The sequence below is a fragment of the Cyclopterus lumpus genome, chromosome 21 (assembly GCF_009769545.1).
Source record: "Cyclopterus lumpus isolate fCycLum1 chromosome 21, fCycLum1.pri, whole genome shotgun sequence".
NCBI classification, from domain to species: Eukaryota; Metazoa; Chordata; class Actinopteri; order Perciformes; family Cyclopteridae; genus Cyclopterus; species Cyclopterus lumpus.
The window spans coordinates 25,567,114-25,587,877 of NC_046986.1; the positions used below are offsets into that span (position 1 = coordinate 25,567,114).

The following is a 20,764-nucleotide window of genomic DNA, read 5'->3' on the forward strand; positions in this document are numbered from 1 at the left end:
AAATCCAAAGTGTATTGATTACTACTCCAGACATTTGTAGATGCTTTTACAAAACACCGCACACACCCATTCAAGTAGCATGTGGTAGGCATTTTCTTGTTACAACTTACTGTACTGCATTTCCCATGTGTCCCTGCAGCAGTCGGAGCTGTCGTCGGAGGAGCGTTCAGAGCGTTATGGCCCGCTGCAGCAGCACCGCAGGGCAGTGGTCTCACTCAACAAACAGATCCAGCAGAAGACTAAACAACTGCAGGAGGTCAGCTGTGATTCAATGTCTACTCCAATATTCTCCAAACACCTCATTACAACCAGAGCCACTGTAAAATCTACACATAAATTTGTTGGTGGCATCGCAGAAACCAACTTGTACAATTTATGTATCCTTTTGATTACAGGATCCACATGTAGAGCATAAGACAGAGGACCTCTCATAGAGTATAAAACACATACAGTACTTCTATAATGTATACATTCAGTTGGCTAGGCAGGGCACCTTTAAAATAAAGTGATCAGAGAAGGTGTCATAGCTATCATTAACAAGTATTTATGTTTTCTTGACAGCTACAAGCCAAGTATGCTGAGGTGAAAACAGGCTGTGACGATGCCAAGAGAAATCTAATTGAGGTGAGAATACCTGCAGCCAGCTGACAAGTTTGCCTGTTTGTAGGTATGCGTATTATATTGGCAGACATATGGAACAATGGAGTGTGAAAGACTGACAGTGGAATATTCATATTAGTATTGCCTTTGAAGCACTAACTGGTATCAAAGGTTGCTGAATTTAATTTGTTTTTCATTTTCGCATGTTTACAATAAATTTTGATTTTGTATTTTAAGATTGGCCTGGCAGCTGTCAGCATCTGCTGTCATAAACGAATCTTCTCAAACCACACAATAACCCTGATTAACACCAAATGAAAATGTGAGGGCTATTTGGTGGCTGACATTATGGTTTGGCATCATTTGGCAATATTGACTATGTAAGGGATCATGTCCGACCAGAATGAAATATGACTTGGAGCTATTTCTAGTCCACTCAGCTCATTGAACCCTTTTGAGTAGCGAATGGGAAGTGGGATCAATCACTTAAATGTGTACAGAAGGGCAGTGTAACTTATTATTGCGATGATCATTGTTGTAATTAAGATATTCAAATGTATTTATTTTGTACATTTAATGCAGCCAGCGCATTCATTTTTCAATTCAATTAAATTCAGTTTATTTTGTATAGCCCAATATCACAAATTACAAATTTGCCTCAGAGGGCTTTACAATCTGTACACATACGACATCCCTGTCCCAGGACCTCACATCGGATCAGGAAAAACTCCCCATTTAGAGCAGTGGACAGACATTTACCTGGTATTGCATAGTAGGTGTTCATAATCAGGAATTAATGGGTACAATGCAGCCAGTCAGAATCGAGTATTCGCCCAGACTATGGTATAAATTACATTAAGCCAAGGTATTGGTCATTTGAAAAAAAATAGTGGTCAGGGATGTGTGTTAAAAAAAAAAAAAAAAGAAGAAATTAGCATCAGGAAACTTTATATAAGATGAAGAAAAATAAAGGTTTCCATTTGTGCTTCTTTGCAGGCTAAAGAACACTCCAAGAAACTGGAGAACGAGCTCAAGTGTTTAGACGAGATGGAGGAGCAGGCTGACAGCAGGTGAGTGCCCATCACACACTCACTGTGCACTGCTCTCGTACACTCCAGCAGTGGTATGGTACATTCCAGACGGTCTGGTTTGTGCCACAGTGCGCTCCCAGAGAAAAACTGTTGTAACACTTCTCTGTTACCGACTTGAGTACACCGGAGCAGACCAGGATTTGAGAGTTCTTAATGATTTTATTAAGCAGCGGGCTCTTCCGGCTGTTGTGCGGATGTCGTTGGCTGCGATCTCCGCCATGCTCTCCTCACCCGCTCTTGCCCATTACTGGAGTATCAGGGACATACACCAAAACCACACATCTGTTGCAGCTGGGTTAATTCCAACACCTACCGGCACCATTACCAGAACCACTCCGCCCCCTCTGCAGCTGAGCCTAACCACGCCCCACCACCACAAATGTATTACAGCTTTTTTGCAATACTTTTGTTAGTGGGCTATCGGCTCAGTCACCATTGTGTTACCCTCTTCAGCCACAGATAGTGACTTAACATGTATTAATTTGAATGAAAATCTTCAAGATCTCTAATGATTCTATTTCAGGAGTTTGTTTGTACGTGTATTGACCTCTTGTGGCAACTGGGAGGATTGACAGCCCCAATGGTAGAGCTTTGCTCCTTTCGCACATTGAATCCAGCACCTGTTTGAGGGTTTTTTGTCCTAAAGATTTTCAAACTTATTCTGCCATCAATGCTTTAGTTAATTATAATAATAACTTTAAATTTATTTATATAGCACCTTTAAAATCAGGGTTTACAAAGTGCTCTACATAGATGCCAGGCCAAAAACATTTTAGAAATACAGGAGGCAAAGGAGACCATGCCATATAGGCAATGAACAAAATAATGGAATAGAAAAATACAAAATAAAGCAGAACAGACTAATTAAAATAAGGGAAACAAAGAACTGCATAAATGGAGTTGCAGTAGTCTAGTCGGGAGAAAATGAGTGCATGAATGACTTTTTCCAGGTCTGAGCGTGACAGTATGGGTTTGATTTTTGAGATTATTCTTAATTGAAAGAAGCAGGACTGGACAATTTTTTTGATCTGTGATTCAAAATTGTATTGAGAGTCAAACATTACACCCAAATTTCTGGCAACAGGTTTTAAATAAGCAGCCAGGGGACCAAGTTGACTCTTGATTTGACTGGTGTTATTGTTTGGGGAACTGAATAATATGACTTCTGATTTGGAGTTATTGAGCTGAAGAAAATGTTGTGCCATCCAGCAGTTAACGTCAGAGAGAGAATCTAAGACAGCAGCCAGGCTCTCTGGGTCACCAGGTCTCAGCGGAAGGTATATCTGTGTGTCGTCTGCATAGCAATGAAAAGATATGTTCTGTCGCTGGAGGATTTGGCCGCGTGGAAGCATGTAGATAGAAAATAAAAGTGGACCTAAAATTGAACCTTGTGGTACACCACAGGTAATGTGAGTCGTGGAAGACGAGTGATTACCTATGGTGACCGAGTACGATCTTTCTAAAAGGTAAGAATAAAACCAGCCAAGTGCAGTGTCCTTGATGCCAACCCAGGTTTTGAGGCGATCGATTAAAATGGCGTGATCTACAGTATCAAAAGCTGCACTAAGGTCTAAAAGAATTCAAACGGCGCTCTCCCCCCTGTCTGCTGCTAAAAGGAGGTCATTAGTTACCTTGAGGAGAGCAGTTTATGTGCTATGCAGTGCTCTAAAACCTGACTGAAATTTCTCAAATATGTTGTTATGATTCATAAACTCTAGGAGTTGTGTTGAGACCACTTTTTCTAAAACTTTTGACAAAAATGGAAGTTTTGAAATTGGCCTAAAATTGGAAACAACAGAAGGATCAAGCTTAGGTTTCATGCCATCCTGGGTGCTTATTCAGACACAAGATCAATATATTAAATTGCCATCAGAATAACATAAAGGGGTGCAAGTCTGAAAGGGTCGGTGGACTGAAAAAGCATGAATTTGGTGTCAGTGATATGTTTACAAAAGCATACATAGAACTTTATTTGTTGCTTTGAAACTGACTGGCAGCCGTAGAGCTGGTATAATTTTTATCAGAGGGTCGGCGGTTCCATGTAAACGGCCAGGACACCCGTATACACCTGCGGTGTGTGCATGGTGAGATAGTCCTGATGGCCTTGCATGGTAGTCAGTGTATGAATGGATACCAGGTCACAAAGTGGCTCGACTCAATTTCCCACTTCCCTGATAACAAAGTGTGGAAAGCCCAAACAACACCTTTCGGCATCCCCAGCCCTGACCTTGCATGTCTACAGTATGTGACTTCTCCCAGTTAGACAGGTTCAAACTTTTCTTTACACTACAAGTCAATTGAATCAAGATCCTGTTTACAGATTTTAGCGGCCATGGGTGAATATTTGAAAGTTTGTTACATAAAGAAAATATATGTAGAGTATTGAAATTATACCAGTTCATAGGTTTATGATGAGATACATATTCTGATATTAATTGACTGACAATTATTATATTATATTCTACAAGCAATAATGCTACACAACAAATCCAAATTTGGGTAAAGAGTGTTCTGCCCTGTGAGACATTCCCCGTGCTCATGGACATGCTGCCTGGGGGTAAAACCTGTGCTCTTTGATGGATGTGGCAGTCCATCTTGTAATGTGTCGTTCTATTGAACAGCTTGCTGGAGAAGCTGAGGGCTCTAGTGACCACGAATGAGAACCTGAAGCAGCAAGAGCAGGAGTTCCGCACACACTGTAGAGTGAGTACATCAACACACAGAGTTGATGCTGTACAGAAAACAAGCTGAAAGTAAGGCTTAAATTGTTGGTACTAACGTTCTCTTGAATGTGTGTCCAGGAAGAGATGGCCCGTCTGCAGCAGAACATTGAGGACTTGAAGACTGCATCAGGACAGGATACAGTGGAGGAGAAGGTTATTATCTAGTTAGAATTGTATTCTTTATTCACTATCCAACACATCTTGTATTTTAGCATTGGTCTTCTACAGTACCGTATTTTCCGCACTATAGGGCGCACTGGATTATAAGGCGCACTGTCAATGAATGGTCTATTTTCAATCTTTTTTCATATATAAAGCGCACCCGACTATAAGGCGCATTAAGCGAAACAAAACAGTGAGTCAGTCAAACTTTATTAAACGTGTTCACAATAACTCTCAACATTGTTCAAACGTTAGTGAGCGTATTCACAATAACTCCCAACCTTGTTCAGTTGTAACACATAAAAAAAACAGTCTGATACCGCTAAATCAAACGTTAGCGTAACTCTGTGTGGTCTTCTTTACTTTACAGGTCATCTTCTTGCTTCCTCCACTTCCGTACTATTGATTAATTAATGTTGAATTCTCTCGCAGCTGCTCTATTCCCATGTTCTACTGCGTGACTGATAGCCTTGAGTTTGAAGTCCGCGTTGTAAGCGTGTCTCTTGACAGGTGCCATTTTGGGGTCCTTATACACACACACTGTAATATTATGGCGAAGCACAGTATGTATTACTCTGCAACACTCCTGACTACGGTAGCCATAATGCTGCAAGCGGTGCGGCTTTGTAGTTTACCAAAGTCGTACTAAAACATTTAGACAGAGCGCCGTGTACCACACAAAATCGCTTCGAGGTCAGTAAGCACAACCAGAGTTAATCCATATATAAGGCGCTCCGGATTATAAGGTGCACTGTCGTTTTTTGAGAAAATTAAAGGCTTTTAAGTGCGCCTTATAGTGCGGAAAATACGGTATAAATGATTCATAGAGACTACAAAAAGCCTTTCTTCTGCCACAGTTTGTTTTAACTGCACTCTTTTCCTCCTCAGGAGAGGAACCAGCTGATAGACAAACAGTACAACACAGACCGAGAGAAACTACAGAAGATCCGTCTGCTCATGGTAACTTCTTCACACAACATAACACAAGATTAGATTGAACTGGACTTCTCTGTGTGAATTTGGGCACAGCGGCAGATACAACTACAGACAAGAATGAGACCACATGAGAGAGCTGAAAATACATATTTATTGTCTCATTTACTGGGTTTTGTTTTGTCCATGTGCAGATAAGCCTTTCCTTTTTTTCTCAATATTGGATGTAAATAGTATTGGCATTGTATTATTGCCTTTGTTTATGGGTTCTCTACTTTATACCTGATAATTAGTTTCAATTATTGTACAAAAGACAATTGCGTAACTGCATCCAGACAAGGTGACAACAGAATTGTCGTCTTGTCTGGCTGGAAACGCCTATCAATCATGATTTAGACTGTCAGGGCACACTAAAACAGTCCAATTGTACTGAAGTAATTGTTGTTTTCTTTAGTATTATTGTACTCAATGCTTCTGCTCCTCTTTCAGGGGAACGTGTTAAAATCACAGCTGCAAAACCATATAATCATCTTGTAAAATATAGAGCATTGTTATAGGTTAACAGCACATCAGTTAAGAAAATAAGCTTGGCATTATTCTATTTTATACATATTTAAAATTGCATGAGCTTTGGAATTTGAAACGCTTTCCCTCATATGTTCAGGCTCGGAGGAACCGTGAAATTGCAATCCTGCAGAGGAAGATTGACGAGGTGCCAAGCCGAGCTGAGCTAACCCAGTATCAGAAGAGATTCATCGAACTCTACAGCCAGGGTGGGTTCCTCCTCAGTATCTGGTCAAACCGGGTTTGTGCTCAACGTCTTTAAAAAGCAGAAACAAAGACATTAAATCTTCTCGTGCCTTTCAGTTTCTGCAACACATAAAGAGACCAAGCAGTTCTTCACACTGTATAACACGTTACACGACAAGAAGGTTTATCTGGAGAAGGAGGTGAGTCCCCACAGCAGCCAACTGTTGGCAACACAGAAAATGATAGCCAATGTAATTGGGGTCAAATTTGGTTTTACATTTAGATTTGTCTGTGATTTTAGCAACTCTGTCCAGTAGTTGACAAAGTAAAATAAAGTAAAAGACATGCTTTTTTTTCTATAGGTGAATCTGCTGAATTCCATTCACGACAACTTCCACCAGTAAGTATCCAGACATACATGTGTAATAGGAAACACTATTGTATTTGATAGGATAATGTGGTTGTTCAGAGAATGAGCTCTAACCTGCTGTCCAGGGCCATGTCGTCTTCAGCAGCCAAGGAGCAGTTCCTCAGACAGATGGAGCAAATAGTGGAGGGGATCAAACAGAGTCGCATCAAGGTAGAACTCTATTAGTATATCACATTTGTTGGTTTGTAAACACACACATTCAAAGTTGGCAACAAGCAAGCAAGCAACGGAGAGTGAATGAAGCGATGTTAGAACAAAGAACAAAGCAGTGAATCAGAGGTATACAGCGTTATTTTTCAAATAAAGACACCCATGCCTCCACACTCTGCTGTGTGTAGCTCCGAGCTGCTCTTGATCCAACAGACACCCTCTGCACTCAGCAGTGAAACACTGGAGCACATACACATAAAAACACACGGCTATGAAGCAACCTCTTATCCGTCAAAGCCAGTATCTGTGTCTGACAGAGCTCAAGTTAGCCTTGTGCCAATGGGTGTTATGATTGCGCATCGTATCAGATGGCGAGGGGCAGGACAAAGTGTTGGTGTTTGACCACCTGAACTGGCTGCACACCTTGTGCAAGGTTTTTGGCTGGGGTTTAGAGTTAGTTTATACGAGCAGAAAATAACTTTTTTATGGCATGTCGTGCGTGAAGGCACCTCAAGTGGTCGCGGTTCTTGGTCGTGCACCTCGTGGGTCTTCAGTGATTATTGAGAGGAATGGTTTTTGTATGAGTATATATTTAAAAAAACATTTAATTCATGCATATTATACCTTTTTAACGGATGGTTCCACTTGGCACTACTCGGCTTATTTTATTGTATAAATTGGCAATAGTTATTTCTATGGTTAGGATTACACTGTACTCTCCAAGTTAAATGAGATCAGGGAATATGGCAACATTGAACAGAATGTGACAAGAAACACGAGCATTCAGATGAAGAGACGAGTGTTACAGCATAATGAAGCGGGATTATCCAGAGACCAAGTTCTAACAGTCTTTCCATTATTTGAACACAAGCTGTCGCAGCATTTGTGTGATCCTTACTTCCTGTTCGTCTGCTTTTCCAGATGGAGAAGAAGAAGCAGGAAAACAAAATGAGGAGAGACCAGCTGAACGACGAATACCTGGAGCTGCTCGACAAGCAGAGGCTTTACTTCAAAACTGTCAAGGACTTTAAAGAGGTGAGGAAACAATTCAGTATGAGCTGGTGCTTCAGTAGCTCTGGATGAACTAAAGGACAACATCTGGGAGGTGTTGCTGCAGTAAAAAGACAGGAAGAACCTTCCTTTTTAAAAGGAGAATGCAACTACTTACAATGCCTATTAAAAAAGTATTCACCCCCCTCTTTCATCCTGTTTTTATACATGAAATCATGGTCAATATAATTTGGCTTAATATCAAAGTGATAACAGATTTTTACAAACTAATGCCATTAATAAAAAATACATAAGGTAAAGTAAATTATTGCATAAATATTCACCCCCCCTCAGGTCAGTACTTAGTAGATGCACCTTTGGCTGCAATCACAGCACTGAATCTAAGTGGATATGTCACATCTGGATACAGCAATTGTTCTCCAATATTCCTTTCAACACATCTCACGCTCAGGTTGCTCGGGGATCGGGCATGAACAGCTCTTTTCAAGTCGAGCCACAAATTCTGGATTGGATTGAGATCTGGGCTTTGACTTGGCCACTCCACAACATTCACCTTGTTGTCTTTGAACCATTTCTATGTTGCTTTTGCTGTATGCTTGTGGTCGTTGTCTTGATGGAAAATAAATCTTCTCCCATGTCGTAGTCCTCTTTCAAGTTCCAATCTTGACTGGGTCAGATTATCCTCCAAGATATGAAGGATAGATGTTCCCCTTTACCTTTACCAAGACTTCCAGGGCCTGCTGCTGAGAAGTATCCCCAGAGCATGATGCTGCCACAACCATGCTTCATGCTGGAGATGGTGTATTTGTGGTGATGTGCAGTGTTTGGTGTTCGCCAAACATAGCGTCTAGTCTGATGGCCCGAAAGCTACATTTATCCTCCAATTGACCTTGTCTTTGTTTCATATGAGCTTTTCTCAACAGTGCTTTCTCTTTGACACTTTCCCATACAGCTTTGATTGGTGAAGAACCCCGGCAACCGTTGTATGTACAGTCTCTCCCATCTGAGCCTTCAGAGTGAGTCGTAGTTGTCTTGGTGGCCTCCCTCACCAGTCTTTTTCTTGACTGCTCACTCAGTTTGTGAGGTCGGCCAGCTCGAGGCAGATTTGAACAAGTGCTTAACTCTGTGGGATGCCCAGTGTGTTGGAAATCTTTTTGATCCATCTCCTGACTTGTCTTCATGTTGCTATTGTAGCAGTAATACTGATGAACCAGAGACTCAAACTCCCAGGCAGGTCTTTTTATACTACAATCACTTGACACGCATCAACTGCATTTTACTGCACTGTAAAATTTTAAAATCTGTTTTCACTTTGACATGAAAGAAGCTTTTTTTGCAAATTCTTGTCAACAAAGCCAAATTATCCTGACAATGATTTCATGTATAAAAGGTTGAAACATCCAAGGGGGTGGATACTTTTTATAGGCATTATAGTTGATATATTTTAAGGCTAAGAGATGTTATTGAGTTAAATTTTAGACAAAGTCATTTCGAGGCCCAATATTCTATTGTATGTTTATTGAAATAACGGCTATTTGGACATTTGCGGCCATGTTTTTCAGGCTGTGAGCATGCTTTCGGCATACAAAAAGCACTTCAGCAGTATTTTTGTAATTGCTCTCACTGCCAGAAGGGGATAGACACAGGTCCTCACTGCATGTTAAACCATAGTGTATGTAATGTCACTAGAGGTCCCTAGGACAGGCTAGGGTGGGGCAATGTAACTGAAAAACAGGCAAAAATGGGAGTTTTAAAAGAAGGTGAAGTTGTATTCGTCAATAAAACTGGCAACACAGGTAATCACTTCAAAAACCAATCACTTTAACCCCTATCCTTTGATGGGGTTTAAGTACCTGATCCATCAAGCGCTTAAACGAGGCAGGATGCTCCAAACGGACCAAAGGACATCATACAGTACTGCCAAAGGCCTCCAGGGGTGGCAAAGGCCATCTTCTCTTTTTATCCTGCAGACAAGGGAACCTGCCAATACACCTTCGTAAGATCCAGGGTGGTTAGAAATGATGCATTGCCCAGGCTTTCAATTAGCTCGTCGACACGAGGCATAGGATATGCATCAAGTTCAGACATTGCGTTTACTTTTCTAAAAATCATCACAGAAATGCACTGATTGTCAGGCTTGTCTGCCAGGACGATGGGGCTTGACCAGGCACTCTTAGACTCCTCAACTCCAACATCTTCCTTACCTCCAGATTTTTGCAGGCCTCCGGCACCCGTTACAACTTTTAGTTCACCGTCTTTCCTGGCTGTGTGCGTAGTTCATGTTCCACCAGGTGGGTCCAGCCTGTGAGGATTGAAAATACATCCTGATTACCTTCCACAAGCATGTTTGCTTGCTGCAGCTGGTGAGGGGAGAGGTCTGCACTTCTTCCCGGGCAGGTTCTTTCGGCTCTCTGGGTGGAAGACAGTTAAACAATGCCTCTCGATTATGCCATTTCTTTAGGAGGTTAATATGGTAAATGTGCTCACCTTTCCTCTTCCCCAGTTTATAATTGACTTCCCCAACTACTTCATACGGTCTCCTGGCTTGAATTCTCCAGGTTGGGATGCTCATAAGTTGCCTTCTGAGCTTTCTCCATGTGCTTCTGTACAATGGGAACCACAACTGCCATCCTCTCTCGCATCGCCTTCACATGTTCAATCGTGGTATGGAGGGGGTAGGGTTGCTCTTCCCAAGTCTCCATGGCGATGTCTAGCAGGCTGTGGTTTTGTGGAAATACAACAGGTCAAAGGGTGAGAAACCAGTGGAAGCCTGAGGGACTTCCCTTACCGCAAACAAGAAGTAGGGGAGAGGCCGGTCCCAGTTTCGTCCGTTTTTGTCGATGGCCTTCCTCAGCATGGCTTTGAGAGTCTTGTTGAACCTCTCCACTAGCCCATCTGTCTGGAGGTGATACACCAAGGTTCCCACCTGTTTCACTTGCAAAACTTCTTTTGATATTTGTTTAGCATTTGCCTCTCTTAAGGGGGTGGCTTCCGGGTAGTGTCGTCTACTATGACCAAGATGTACTGGTGTCCGCAGGCACTCTTGGGCAGTGGACCCACGATATCCATGCCCACCCTTTCAAAGGCGGTTTCTATGCTAAGCAAAGGGATAAGGGGGTTCCGGTAAGACGGTTTTGGTGCTGTGATCTGGCAATCTGGGCAACTGCGGCAGTAGTTCTCTACCTCCTTGTGGACTCCTGGCCAAAAGAACCTCTGCAACACCCTCTTTGGTTTTCTCTACTCCCAAGTGAGCTCCTAGCAAGTGAGTGTGGGCTAACTGTGGAGCAATGAGGTCGGGGCACAAGGAGTTGCTCAACAACTTAGTCCTTACTTCTCAATACCTGACAATTTTATCCTGCAAAATGGGGGTAGGAAGGAGTTAACCAGGTTCCCTCTAAGACCTGGTCATTCCTTAAGGCCTTTTCCAGGGTGGGGTTCCATACTGACCTTCAAGGGGCGGCCTTTCCCGAGGACCTCACCTCGGATCAGGGAAAAAACCCTTTTGGGATGTGAGGTCCTGGGACAGGGATGTGTACAGATTGTAAAGCCCTCTGAGGCAAATTTGTGATTTTGGGCTATACAAAATAAACTGACTTGAATTGAATTGGCCCTCCAAAAAGAGAAACGTGGAAAGCTAACCACAGATGGACAGACTCTTCAATGTGTATTGTTCCCACAACAGTTCAAAAGCATGTTCAGCTATATTAAAGCAGCGATGGGAAGCGCCACTATGAGATAAAGCAAAAATCTTTTGAGCAAAAGTACCGACTCACATCTGAAATTAAGGCACAGAAGAAAAAAACTAAGAGCCCAATATGATCAGAATGTTGACACATTAATTAACTTCCCAACAATGATGTTAAAAGAGAGCAGAAACAGGTGGTTTAATAACCACAGATAAAGTTTAAAGCTTTTCTTTATTTAATCAGTTGGTGACTATACATATGGCACAAAATCATAGAGCGCAAAATCATAGAGCGCAAAATTTGACAACATTGTGATGTTCCGGACCTTTGGATGAGGAAATTCTCTCTGTAACGGTAATGACAGTTGCTTGGGGTGCCAGCTAGGTCGGTGCCTAACAATGTTTCTTCAGCGTTGGAGTCGTTATTTGTCCTTTTAAAGTCAACCGCACACAGTATAGAGGATAATAATCACACATATTGAACCCTCCAAGGTAGATTTCCCAAAAGCAAAATATTTAGCATCGGCCACCAAACAATTACACACCACAACAGAGTTCGCTCAAAATGCATCCATTTATATAGATAGATAAGATAGATAAGTACTTTATTGATCCCGTAAGGGAAATTCAGGATCCAATTAGCTCCAAACAACACACAAACAAATATACACATACCTACTATTAAACTATTTAAAAAGATTGTCCAAATAAATAAATAATTAAAACACACATTACTAGGAGTCCAGGCTGGAGTGGAGGAGGAATGGGGGGGGGGGGGGGGGGGGGGCGCGTTGTGCAGTGCAGAGGGCTAACATAGCCAGTATTCAGTAAAAAAAGTGTCAGTGTAAACCGTAAGTAAGTAAGTTGGGGGCTGTGCAAAAGGCTAACATAGCCAGTAAACATTGTTCCTAGTCAACTGTCTGTCAACTGAGGTTTTCTAGTGAGGTACCTTTGATTGACAGATTGTATTTATTGTACAGTTGTATGGCTCTGGGGATGAATGATTTACACAGTCTATCAGTTCTGCATGGCAGCGAGCGCAGTCTCCAGCTGATCAGACTTTTCTGTCGAGTGATGGTACCGTAGAGTGGATGGGTTTCATTGTCCATGATGGTGAGCAGTTTGGTGAGGGTCCTTTTGTCGGCGACTGAAGTGATGCACTCCAGTTCAGCACCAACCACAGAGCCAGCTTTCTTCACCAGCCTATCCAGTCACCCTGCATCCTTCTTCTTAGTGCTTCCTCCCCAGCACACCACCGCGTAGAAGAGGACGCTGGCGACGACAGACTGGTAAAACATCCCGAGGAGTTTGCTGCAGACGTTGAATGACCGCAGCCTCCTCAGAAAGTACAGCCGGCTCTGCCCTTTCTTGTAGATTGTGTCCATGTTGGCAGACCAGTCCAGTTTATTGTCCAGAATTACCCCACGGTACTTGTATGTGCCTACCACCTCCACATTGACCCCCTCAATGTAGACTGGTAGCATAGTGGGTTTAATCCACCACCATTTCCTTGGTCTTAGCAGTGTTGAGTTGTAAGTGGTTGTGTTTACAGCATTGAACAAAGTCCTCCACCAGACTCTCGTACTCCCCCTCCTCGCCATCCCTGATACTCTCCACAATTGCTGTGTCGTCCGAAAACTTCTGCATGTGTCAAGACTCTGTATTGTAACAGAAGTCAGAAGTGTACATGGTGAACAGAGCAGGGGAGAGCACAGTTCCCTGTGGTACTCCGGTGCTGCAGACCACAGTGTCAGACAGGCAGTCCTTCAGTCTGACAAACTGTGGCCGCCCTGTCAGATAGTTGGTAATCCATGATACGAGGTGATCGCCCACGCCCATCTGCAGGAGCTTGTCTCCCAGTCTGAGGGGTTGGATGGTGTTAAAAGCACTGGAGAAATTGAAGAATATGATTCTCACAGCACTTTTCCCCTTGTCCAAGTGAGTATACGCCCTATGCAGCAGGTATGTGATTGCATCGTCCACTCCTACATTCTCCTGGTATGCGAACTGTAGTGGGTCCAGTGCGTGTCGTACCTGAGGTCTGAGTATGTGCAGTAGCAGTCTCTCCATGGTTTTCATTATGTGTGACGTGAGAGCTGCCGGGCGGAAGTCGTTGAGTTTTTGTTATTTGTTATTTCCCTGTTATTTGTATTTAACAGATCAGGTCTATGTGTATATACATGCATGTGTATATACATACATGTATGTATACATGTTGACCTGAGATTAAACTTGTGTGTGACTTCTTATTCTTCTTCTTCTTCTTTTTTGTCACCAGGAGTGTCGGAAGAACGAGATGCTGCTGTCCAAATTGAGAGCAAAAGGAGCCTCTTAAACCCGACACAACCGTTAAATATCTAACTCAAATAAAATATGTAATCTTTATCAGCTAAATTGATCTCTTTGTAACATTGCACACTTTGTTTTGTTGTTTCACCTTATGGCTCATACAGTTTGTTGACACTTCTAACCCAACCCTGAGTACTGGACATTTCCACTGACTGAAAAACACAAGTGGCATTAATTGGTCAAAAGAAGAAGTTTCACAATGATCACAAATGACCAAACACTTGCTCAGCAACTTGTCAGCCCATTCCTCTCAAAAAAGTGTTGCATTTTTAAATGAATTCGTAGGAGACCTATAACAATTCTATAAATCATGACAATGTGTTTAATAATATCCAATAAATGTTTTGCTTTGAGACTGTACAAACTGTTCAAATATCACATCTGGACTAACCTTTTTTCGCTGAACTGCGCTATCTGTACAGAATCAACCCACCTCTTGATCATAAAGTGGGGCGGCCATAGAGAGGAATGCTTGAATCTGTTATATTAAAGGATTTTTAGCAAAGGCCTTATATTTCATATTAGAGGCGTTGAGATGAACGCAGGAAGTGTGTAGAGGGTGAGCTGACGAGGCAGTGGGGCTCACCAGAGGAAGAAGAGGCCCAACTTTCAACATCACTCTTTGTATGTAAAGGTCTTTGCAATGATGCTGTTCTTATGTGCCTCTGAAGTACGAACTCACCTCATGTCTTAGAGGGCCGACCAGCATTTAATAAATAAAAGCAATCTTTCTATTGAGGATTTGAACGCCTTTGCTTTTGCTCATTCAGATAGGATGTGTTCTGTCAGACAGATTGAAGGCAGCACACTATCAGTCACATGATGAATCTGAAGAAAACATCCTGTGTATCACCAAAGTACTTCAAATCTCCTGTTGGAGATGCACAACGCGGCCAAATCAGCACCTGCTCCAACACCGTGACCAGGATTCCTCTGGAACGCTGTCCTATCACTTGACCCTCCTTAAGAGAAAAGAGTACTCCACTCATTCATCGCTGCACTCCTTTAACTATTACTATTACTGCATTTATTATCATTATATTATAACCACTGCTGCTGTCGTCATTTGTTTATTATTATGCTGCTATTATTGCACCCACTACTGCCGTTACCACACCCTTATGAATAGTGTTTGTCATATTCATTGAATGTGCTGTTCATACACATGACATCTATTGCTTCTGTCCATCCTGATAGAGGGATCCTCCTCTGATGCTCTCCAGAAGGGTTCTTCCCCTTTTCTCCCTGTTAAAGGCTTTTTTGGGGAGTTTTTCTTGAACCGATGTTGAGGTCCCAGGCCAGTGGATGTCGTATGTGTACAGATTGTAAGGATGAAAGATTGTAATTGAAATGAAATGGACATTGAGATTTTCAGACTCAGTTAACATTTTAAAAAAGATTGATTAAGCAGAATTGTCATCTTTTTTTATTCCCCACATTCTTCTTTCTAGTCAAAACCTGGTGCCTACATAACCCACAATGCAGCTCAACCACCAACACATCCGTTGGATATTTAGGTGTATTATGCTTGGTAAATGTTAAAGACTTGTACAACTCTTTTTCACGTCACTTGTCATTCACTGCATTAGGGATCCCTAACCACACACTGGAGAGCAGTGGGAGCAATCTGTTGCCTAAGGGCAGAGTCGGGGGACCAAACCGCCGATCATCTGAAGGACGACCCGCTCTAACACTGAGCCACAGTCGCCCCAGTTGCTTGTAGCGGCTAATGTAGCCTGGAGCCTCTAACCTGCAGCAGGCTACAGAGGTCTGGTAACATCACTTCTTTCTAACTCCACACCTCCAGATTATTTTACTATTCAGAATTGTAGTCTTCAGACCCAAACGATGCTGACTCTTCATACAGCTTTTTCACATGTGCAACTTTGATGTGGGATATCGGTGAAGTTCCCCTTCAACAGATGCTGTTGTCCTGTTCAAAACTGTTACTTAAAAGAATAGTTTTTCCTTAATTCATGGACAATAACACACTTGCTCTATTCAATACACTTGAGGTTTGCTGTAACAGCTTACTTGGTCAAATTGCTCCTCAATGCTGTGTCATTAGTGTGTGAATGGTTATTTTACATCCTGATGAGCAGGCGGCACCTTGCATGGCAGCCTCTGCCTTCAGTGTATGAATGTGTGTGTGAATGTGTGTATGTTGCAGCACTTTGAGGTGTCAGAAGAGTAGAAAAGCAACTGCATCTCTATTTAGATGAATGTTAGTTAGTCCTGATGGGCAGGCGGCGCCTTGTGTGGTAGCACAACAGTATGAATGAGTGTGAATGGGTGAATGATGTCATGTAGTGTTAAAGCGCTTTGAGTGGTCGGAGGATTAGAACAGATCTATACAAGTACAGTTGACCATAACATGACATGTTCAACCATCACATGGCCATGCAGTGTATTTATCAGGCTATAAAATGAAAGGCGTTACTTTCCTCAAGATCCCTGAACTTGTATGCGTGTTTGTATCAAGCGTGTTCTTCTGCCTCAAAGTGTTTCCCTACTCTCACTATCAGCTCCGCTCGCTCTCCAATCGCAATGATTATGATACTGAACAGACAGTTTGCATGTCTCTCACCCGTCAGAGGCCTGATTGGGCGACATAAAAACATGTTCATGTACGCAGGCTACACCCATACAGTAAAGTGCCAAAGTTTGCATGACCATTCTTTTCCCACCCGTTGAAGTAAAACTATAAAGCGGATCAGTTAGCAGATGAACATTAGAGAGGTTCTGTTTGTGGAAATAAAACAAGCTGCTTTCTGCAGCGGCTCCAGAGAACACCACATGTGTTGAGGCTGTTGTTTATAGCATTACTGATATGTCACTGATAATGATAGTGTCCCGTTGAGTATCTCACTGTAAGTCAGTGCTTCAGTGTAGAAAGAGGCGTTGAGGACATAAAAGCAAGAAGTGTGTGTCGAGGGGAAAAACAGACAAGGCAGTGGAGCTCAAGTGTTTTTAGAGTTCAACGGAGGAAGACGGGGCCCAACCTGGACCTGCTGGACAGACACACTCCCTGGACCCAGGACTGTCAGTGGACATCACCATCAGAGACTGCCGCTTGGTCTGATGGCAGCTGTCTGATGTGTTTCATCATGAATGTTTCCTTGCTGCTGCTGCCTGGCTTCCAGCTGCTCCTGATTTTCAGTGTAGGAGCCAAGATACAAAAAGCAGGGGTTTCACCAGAGGACCACGGCACTCGCCTCCGAGGCCTCTGGAAGCTACACATGAGGGACAGCCTGCTGAAAGAAAAAGGTAAGCCAACACTCAGGAAACTCTTCATTTGCCCCCGGAGTGGAAACCAAAAGTTCTCTTGATTGATCTAGTTTTGTATCTTTGCTTCAAGTTTTCCGAAATGCCATGTCAGGAAAGTCCCAGGTGTAATTACTAACTTTCGTTGTGGCTCCATTTAGGCATGTGAGCGCTAGCTCTGCTATTGTCCTTCTTCTTTACAGAAGATATTTATGATACACTGTATTACTTACACCTGTGCTTTTCCAGTCAAAACTAAAACATTCATGTTAGCAAGCTATGTAACATTTGTATCTTTCCTTTGGCTAGTAATGTGTTTTAATCAGCACTAAGCTTTTAGCCCTATTTAGAACCTTGGGGCTGTGGTCCACCTGGGCCTATTGTTGCCGTTATGAGTACAATCACAAAGAAAAATATACACCTGCCAAAACTTTTTTCACAGATTAAAAAAAAGAAGGAATTTGAAGCAATTATTGTGGCAAAACCTTTTTTTCATAAACAGTGAGAAAACTATAAGATCAGATTTAGAAAATGGATCTCCAGAATTTATATATCTTTTAGCACTTGCCTAAGTGCTTCCATACCTTTCCCTCTGTCGCCACTCAGCAGTGAAAGACTGGCTGTGAAAACAGAGACAATTACATTAAAGACGACACATGTCTAAGCCTCATATTAGCTTAGCTGGACTCCCTCCTCAGCCAGTATGAACAAGAGGAATGATGACAATAACACAGCATCTGAGTTTAGTATCAAGATATATTTGTCGCAGTTGCAGTACTTTAGCGCAGTTTCTGAGAAGTGATGGGAATTCCCTCAGAAATTATTTTTGCAACAGCACTGCAAGATGCTTCCAAAATATTGTATTTTTGTATTACATGAGAACAAATACAGACTCTTTGTCAAAAGAGAATCAATCAGTATTTTCCTTCTGGGTGAAATGATCCAGTAAACCCACTAGTTGTCAAAGTGTCATGTATTCCAAACAGTCATTAATCTCTTTGTAATGCAGCTTCTAATCCTCATCCAATCAGAGAAGTGGTCAAGCAACAGCTGCTCTACTGCCGTGTTGGGATTGGCTACCATCTCCAGATTCTTCCCAGCGGCTCTGTAGGAGGTGTACACAAACCCACTGAGCATTGTGAGTTCTTCACCACGCCCATGTGTGTTAATGATTTTTGTAAACCTGCATTGATTACATTCTGTATATTCATTAGTTTGCAGTCTTCTTTAAGTTTATTACTTGTAATATGGCCACTATTTTAGACCCAGTACTTGTGTAAAAATACTTAAGAGGTATCTGTGATACACCCCAAGAATGCATCCAAGCCTTCACTCTGCATTTCTTCATCTCCTCAAGGTTGGCTGAAGGTGTTTGCTATGAAACATGGAGTGGTGGGAATCAGAGGAGTCAAGAGTGCCTTGTACCTCTGTATGAATGGAGAAGGACTGGCATATGGAACGGTATGGAGCTCACACCAGTATCGCACTTTCTCAGACTTGGGTGAACCAGTGTTACACTAAGGATGACTTTATGATCGAGCTTTCTCACTGAACACTAAGTACAGGGCTGCATAATGGAACCAAAACACTATCAGACGATATTAAATGACTTCCTGACTTGTCTTTTCCAGGAGTTGTTTTCTGATGACTGCCTGTTGAAGGAGAACCTGGAGGAGAATCACTACACCACCTACTCCTCTCTGTCTCACCCAGGCATCTATCTGGCTCTTTCCCACAAGGGAGAGCTCAGGAAGGGCACAAGTGTGGGCCGCCACCAGTCCTGCACCCACTTCCTACCTCGGAGGACATCGTGATCATGGTCCACGACAAGCTTCTGCAGAATTCAAGACCAATGAGGAATTTAAGCGACAGACTAGAAATGGGCCTCCACACAGCAACCTAAGACATGGAAATCCTTAAACAAGTACCAATTCAATTCAATTCAATTCAGTTTATTTTGTATTGCCCAATATCACAAATGACAAATTATCCTCAGAGGGCTTTACAATCTGTACACATCGGATCAGGAAAAACTCCCTAAAAAACCCTTTCATGAGAACAAAATGGTAGAAACCTTCAGGAGAGCAATAGAGGAGGATCCCTCTCCCCGGATGGACGGATGCAATAGATGTCATGTGTACAGAATGAACAGAGTTACATAAACACATTACATGAATATGACAATGTATGAATGGAACTCCAATCCATGAAACAGAAGGAGGTAGAGAGGAGGGGGGGTGGGGCGATCAGTAGGGGCCATGGCAGGAGGCCAGCTCACCAGGCAAGAGGCATCAGACACCTCCAGGTCCAATGGACCCTATGAGACGTGAAGTCACAAAGACTCCGGGGAGGAAGCAGAGTTAATAAGGTGCAATGGAGAGATGTAAATTCATCCATAAGGAGAGAGAGAAGAGGAGATAGGTGCTCAGTGTATCCTAAAACATCCCCCAGCAGCCTATAAGCCTATAGCAGCATATCAAGGGGCTCGACCAGGGCAAACCTGATTCAGCCCTAACTATAAGCACTATCAAAGAGGAAAGTCTTAAGTCTACTCTCAAGAGATATTATTGCTGGGATTCTTTGGAGCGTTACTTGCTGTAAGGACAGTGAACTGAGCTAAAAAGCTATGTGACACCCATCCACTCATCTGGCCAATGCACTCAACTTGCTCAAAAGACCTGCCAACAATGGCTGCTTGTGGTGCAATGCTGGGACGTGTTAATGGTGTTGGCATGGTCTCTACTATTAAACCCAAAGAAAAAATATAATATGCACGTGGTTAACACTAAACAGTAGCAGGTGGGACACAACATTGTTCAAACTATAATGTACAGTATTCTTTTCTGATTTTTTTTAAGTTAATTTGTTTCTGTCCTTTAAGCTGGACCAATCAATATATTTTTATATGAGCAAATAACAGTGTAATGTAAAAAATAATAGTCACAGTGATGAACCAACAGAGACTCATCACCAACCCCATATTCCCCTCCTCGCTACAGAGCATTTTATCCTACTTCTTAGCTTATTTTTGGGGGGTTTCCAGCTAGAAAACTCTTATCTCAGTATAGTGTACAGTGTTTCCACTGTACACTATAGCTGCTCAGCACTAAACAGCAGACAGACACAGTTAGCAACTAGCTGGTGAACAGAGTGGAGCATTTAACAGCTGACTCGACAGATGATGCACTGTTCATACAAAATAGTGAGAATAAAAATTGTATGTATTTTAATGTTGCTGGATGACTAGATGTAATACAGTTGTTTATACAGAGTTGCACTTGATCCTAGTGAAAAAGAAAATGCCTTTAAAATGTATATTTCTTATGATTCATATTTATTTTGGTTGTGTAGTTTTATTTATTTTTGTTTCAGAATGACTCCTCTGGTTGTATATAAATCTATGCTTCATGTGTTAACGCTGCATTCTCTCCTGACCACCAAGGGGTGACTCCTTTGGATGTATAGAAGTTTATGCTACATGTGTTAAAGTTCCATTCTCTCTACTGACCACCAGGGGGCGACTCTTCTGGTTGTATAGAAGTCTATATAAAATGACTTCTCTTTTGATTTATTCCCTCAGTAAACATTGTAAACATGAGTTTATGATCTCAATCTC

General features: G+C 42.2%; 2 protein-coding genes across 2 annotated transcripts in view; both read left to right on the forward strand.

The window, feature by feature from the left end:
* ccdc93 (coiled-coil domain containing 93) overlaps window positions 1-14,622 on the forward strand; it is a 39,901-nt gene extending 25,279 nt beyond the window's left edge. Inside the window, exons 12-23 of the mRNA XM_034561179.1 lie at window positions 140-256; window positions 562-624; window positions 1,597-1,670; window positions 4,313-4,394; window positions 4,493-4,567; window positions 5,465-5,536; window positions 6,174-6,282; window positions 6,377-6,459; window positions 6,622-6,659; window positions 6,755-6,839; window positions 7,761-7,874; window positions 13,814-14,622. Of these exons, the coding sequence (XP_034417070.1) occupies window positions 140-256; window positions 562-624; window positions 1,597-1,670; window positions 4,313-4,394; window positions 4,493-4,567; window positions 5,465-5,536; window positions 6,174-6,282; window positions 6,377-6,459; window positions 6,622-6,659; window positions 6,755-6,839; window positions 7,761-7,874; window positions 13,814-13,870 (969 nt within the window). The 3' untranslated portion in view covers window positions 13,871-14,622. The remainder of the gene's footprint in view (window positions 1-139; window positions 257-561; window positions 625-1,596; window positions 1,671-4,312; window positions 4,395-4,492; window positions 4,568-5,464; window positions 5,537-6,173; window positions 6,283-6,376; window positions 6,460-6,621; window positions 6,660-6,754; window positions 6,840-7,760; window positions 7,875-13,813) is intronic.
* Window positions 14,623-16,979: 2,357 nt separating this feature from the next.
* Window positions 16,980-19,294, forward strand: fgf9 (fibroblast growth factor 9). Its single transcript, XM_034562289.1, has 4 exons — window positions 16,980-17,151; window positions 18,158-18,286; window positions 18,506-18,609; window positions 18,780-19,294. The coding sequence occupies exons 1-4, from the start codon at window positions 16,980-16,982 to the stop codon at window positions 18,960-18,962; spliced, it is 588 nt and encodes a 195-aa protein (XP_034418180.1). The 3' UTR covers window positions 18,963-19,294.
* Window positions 19,295-20,764: the final 1,470 nt, after the last annotated feature.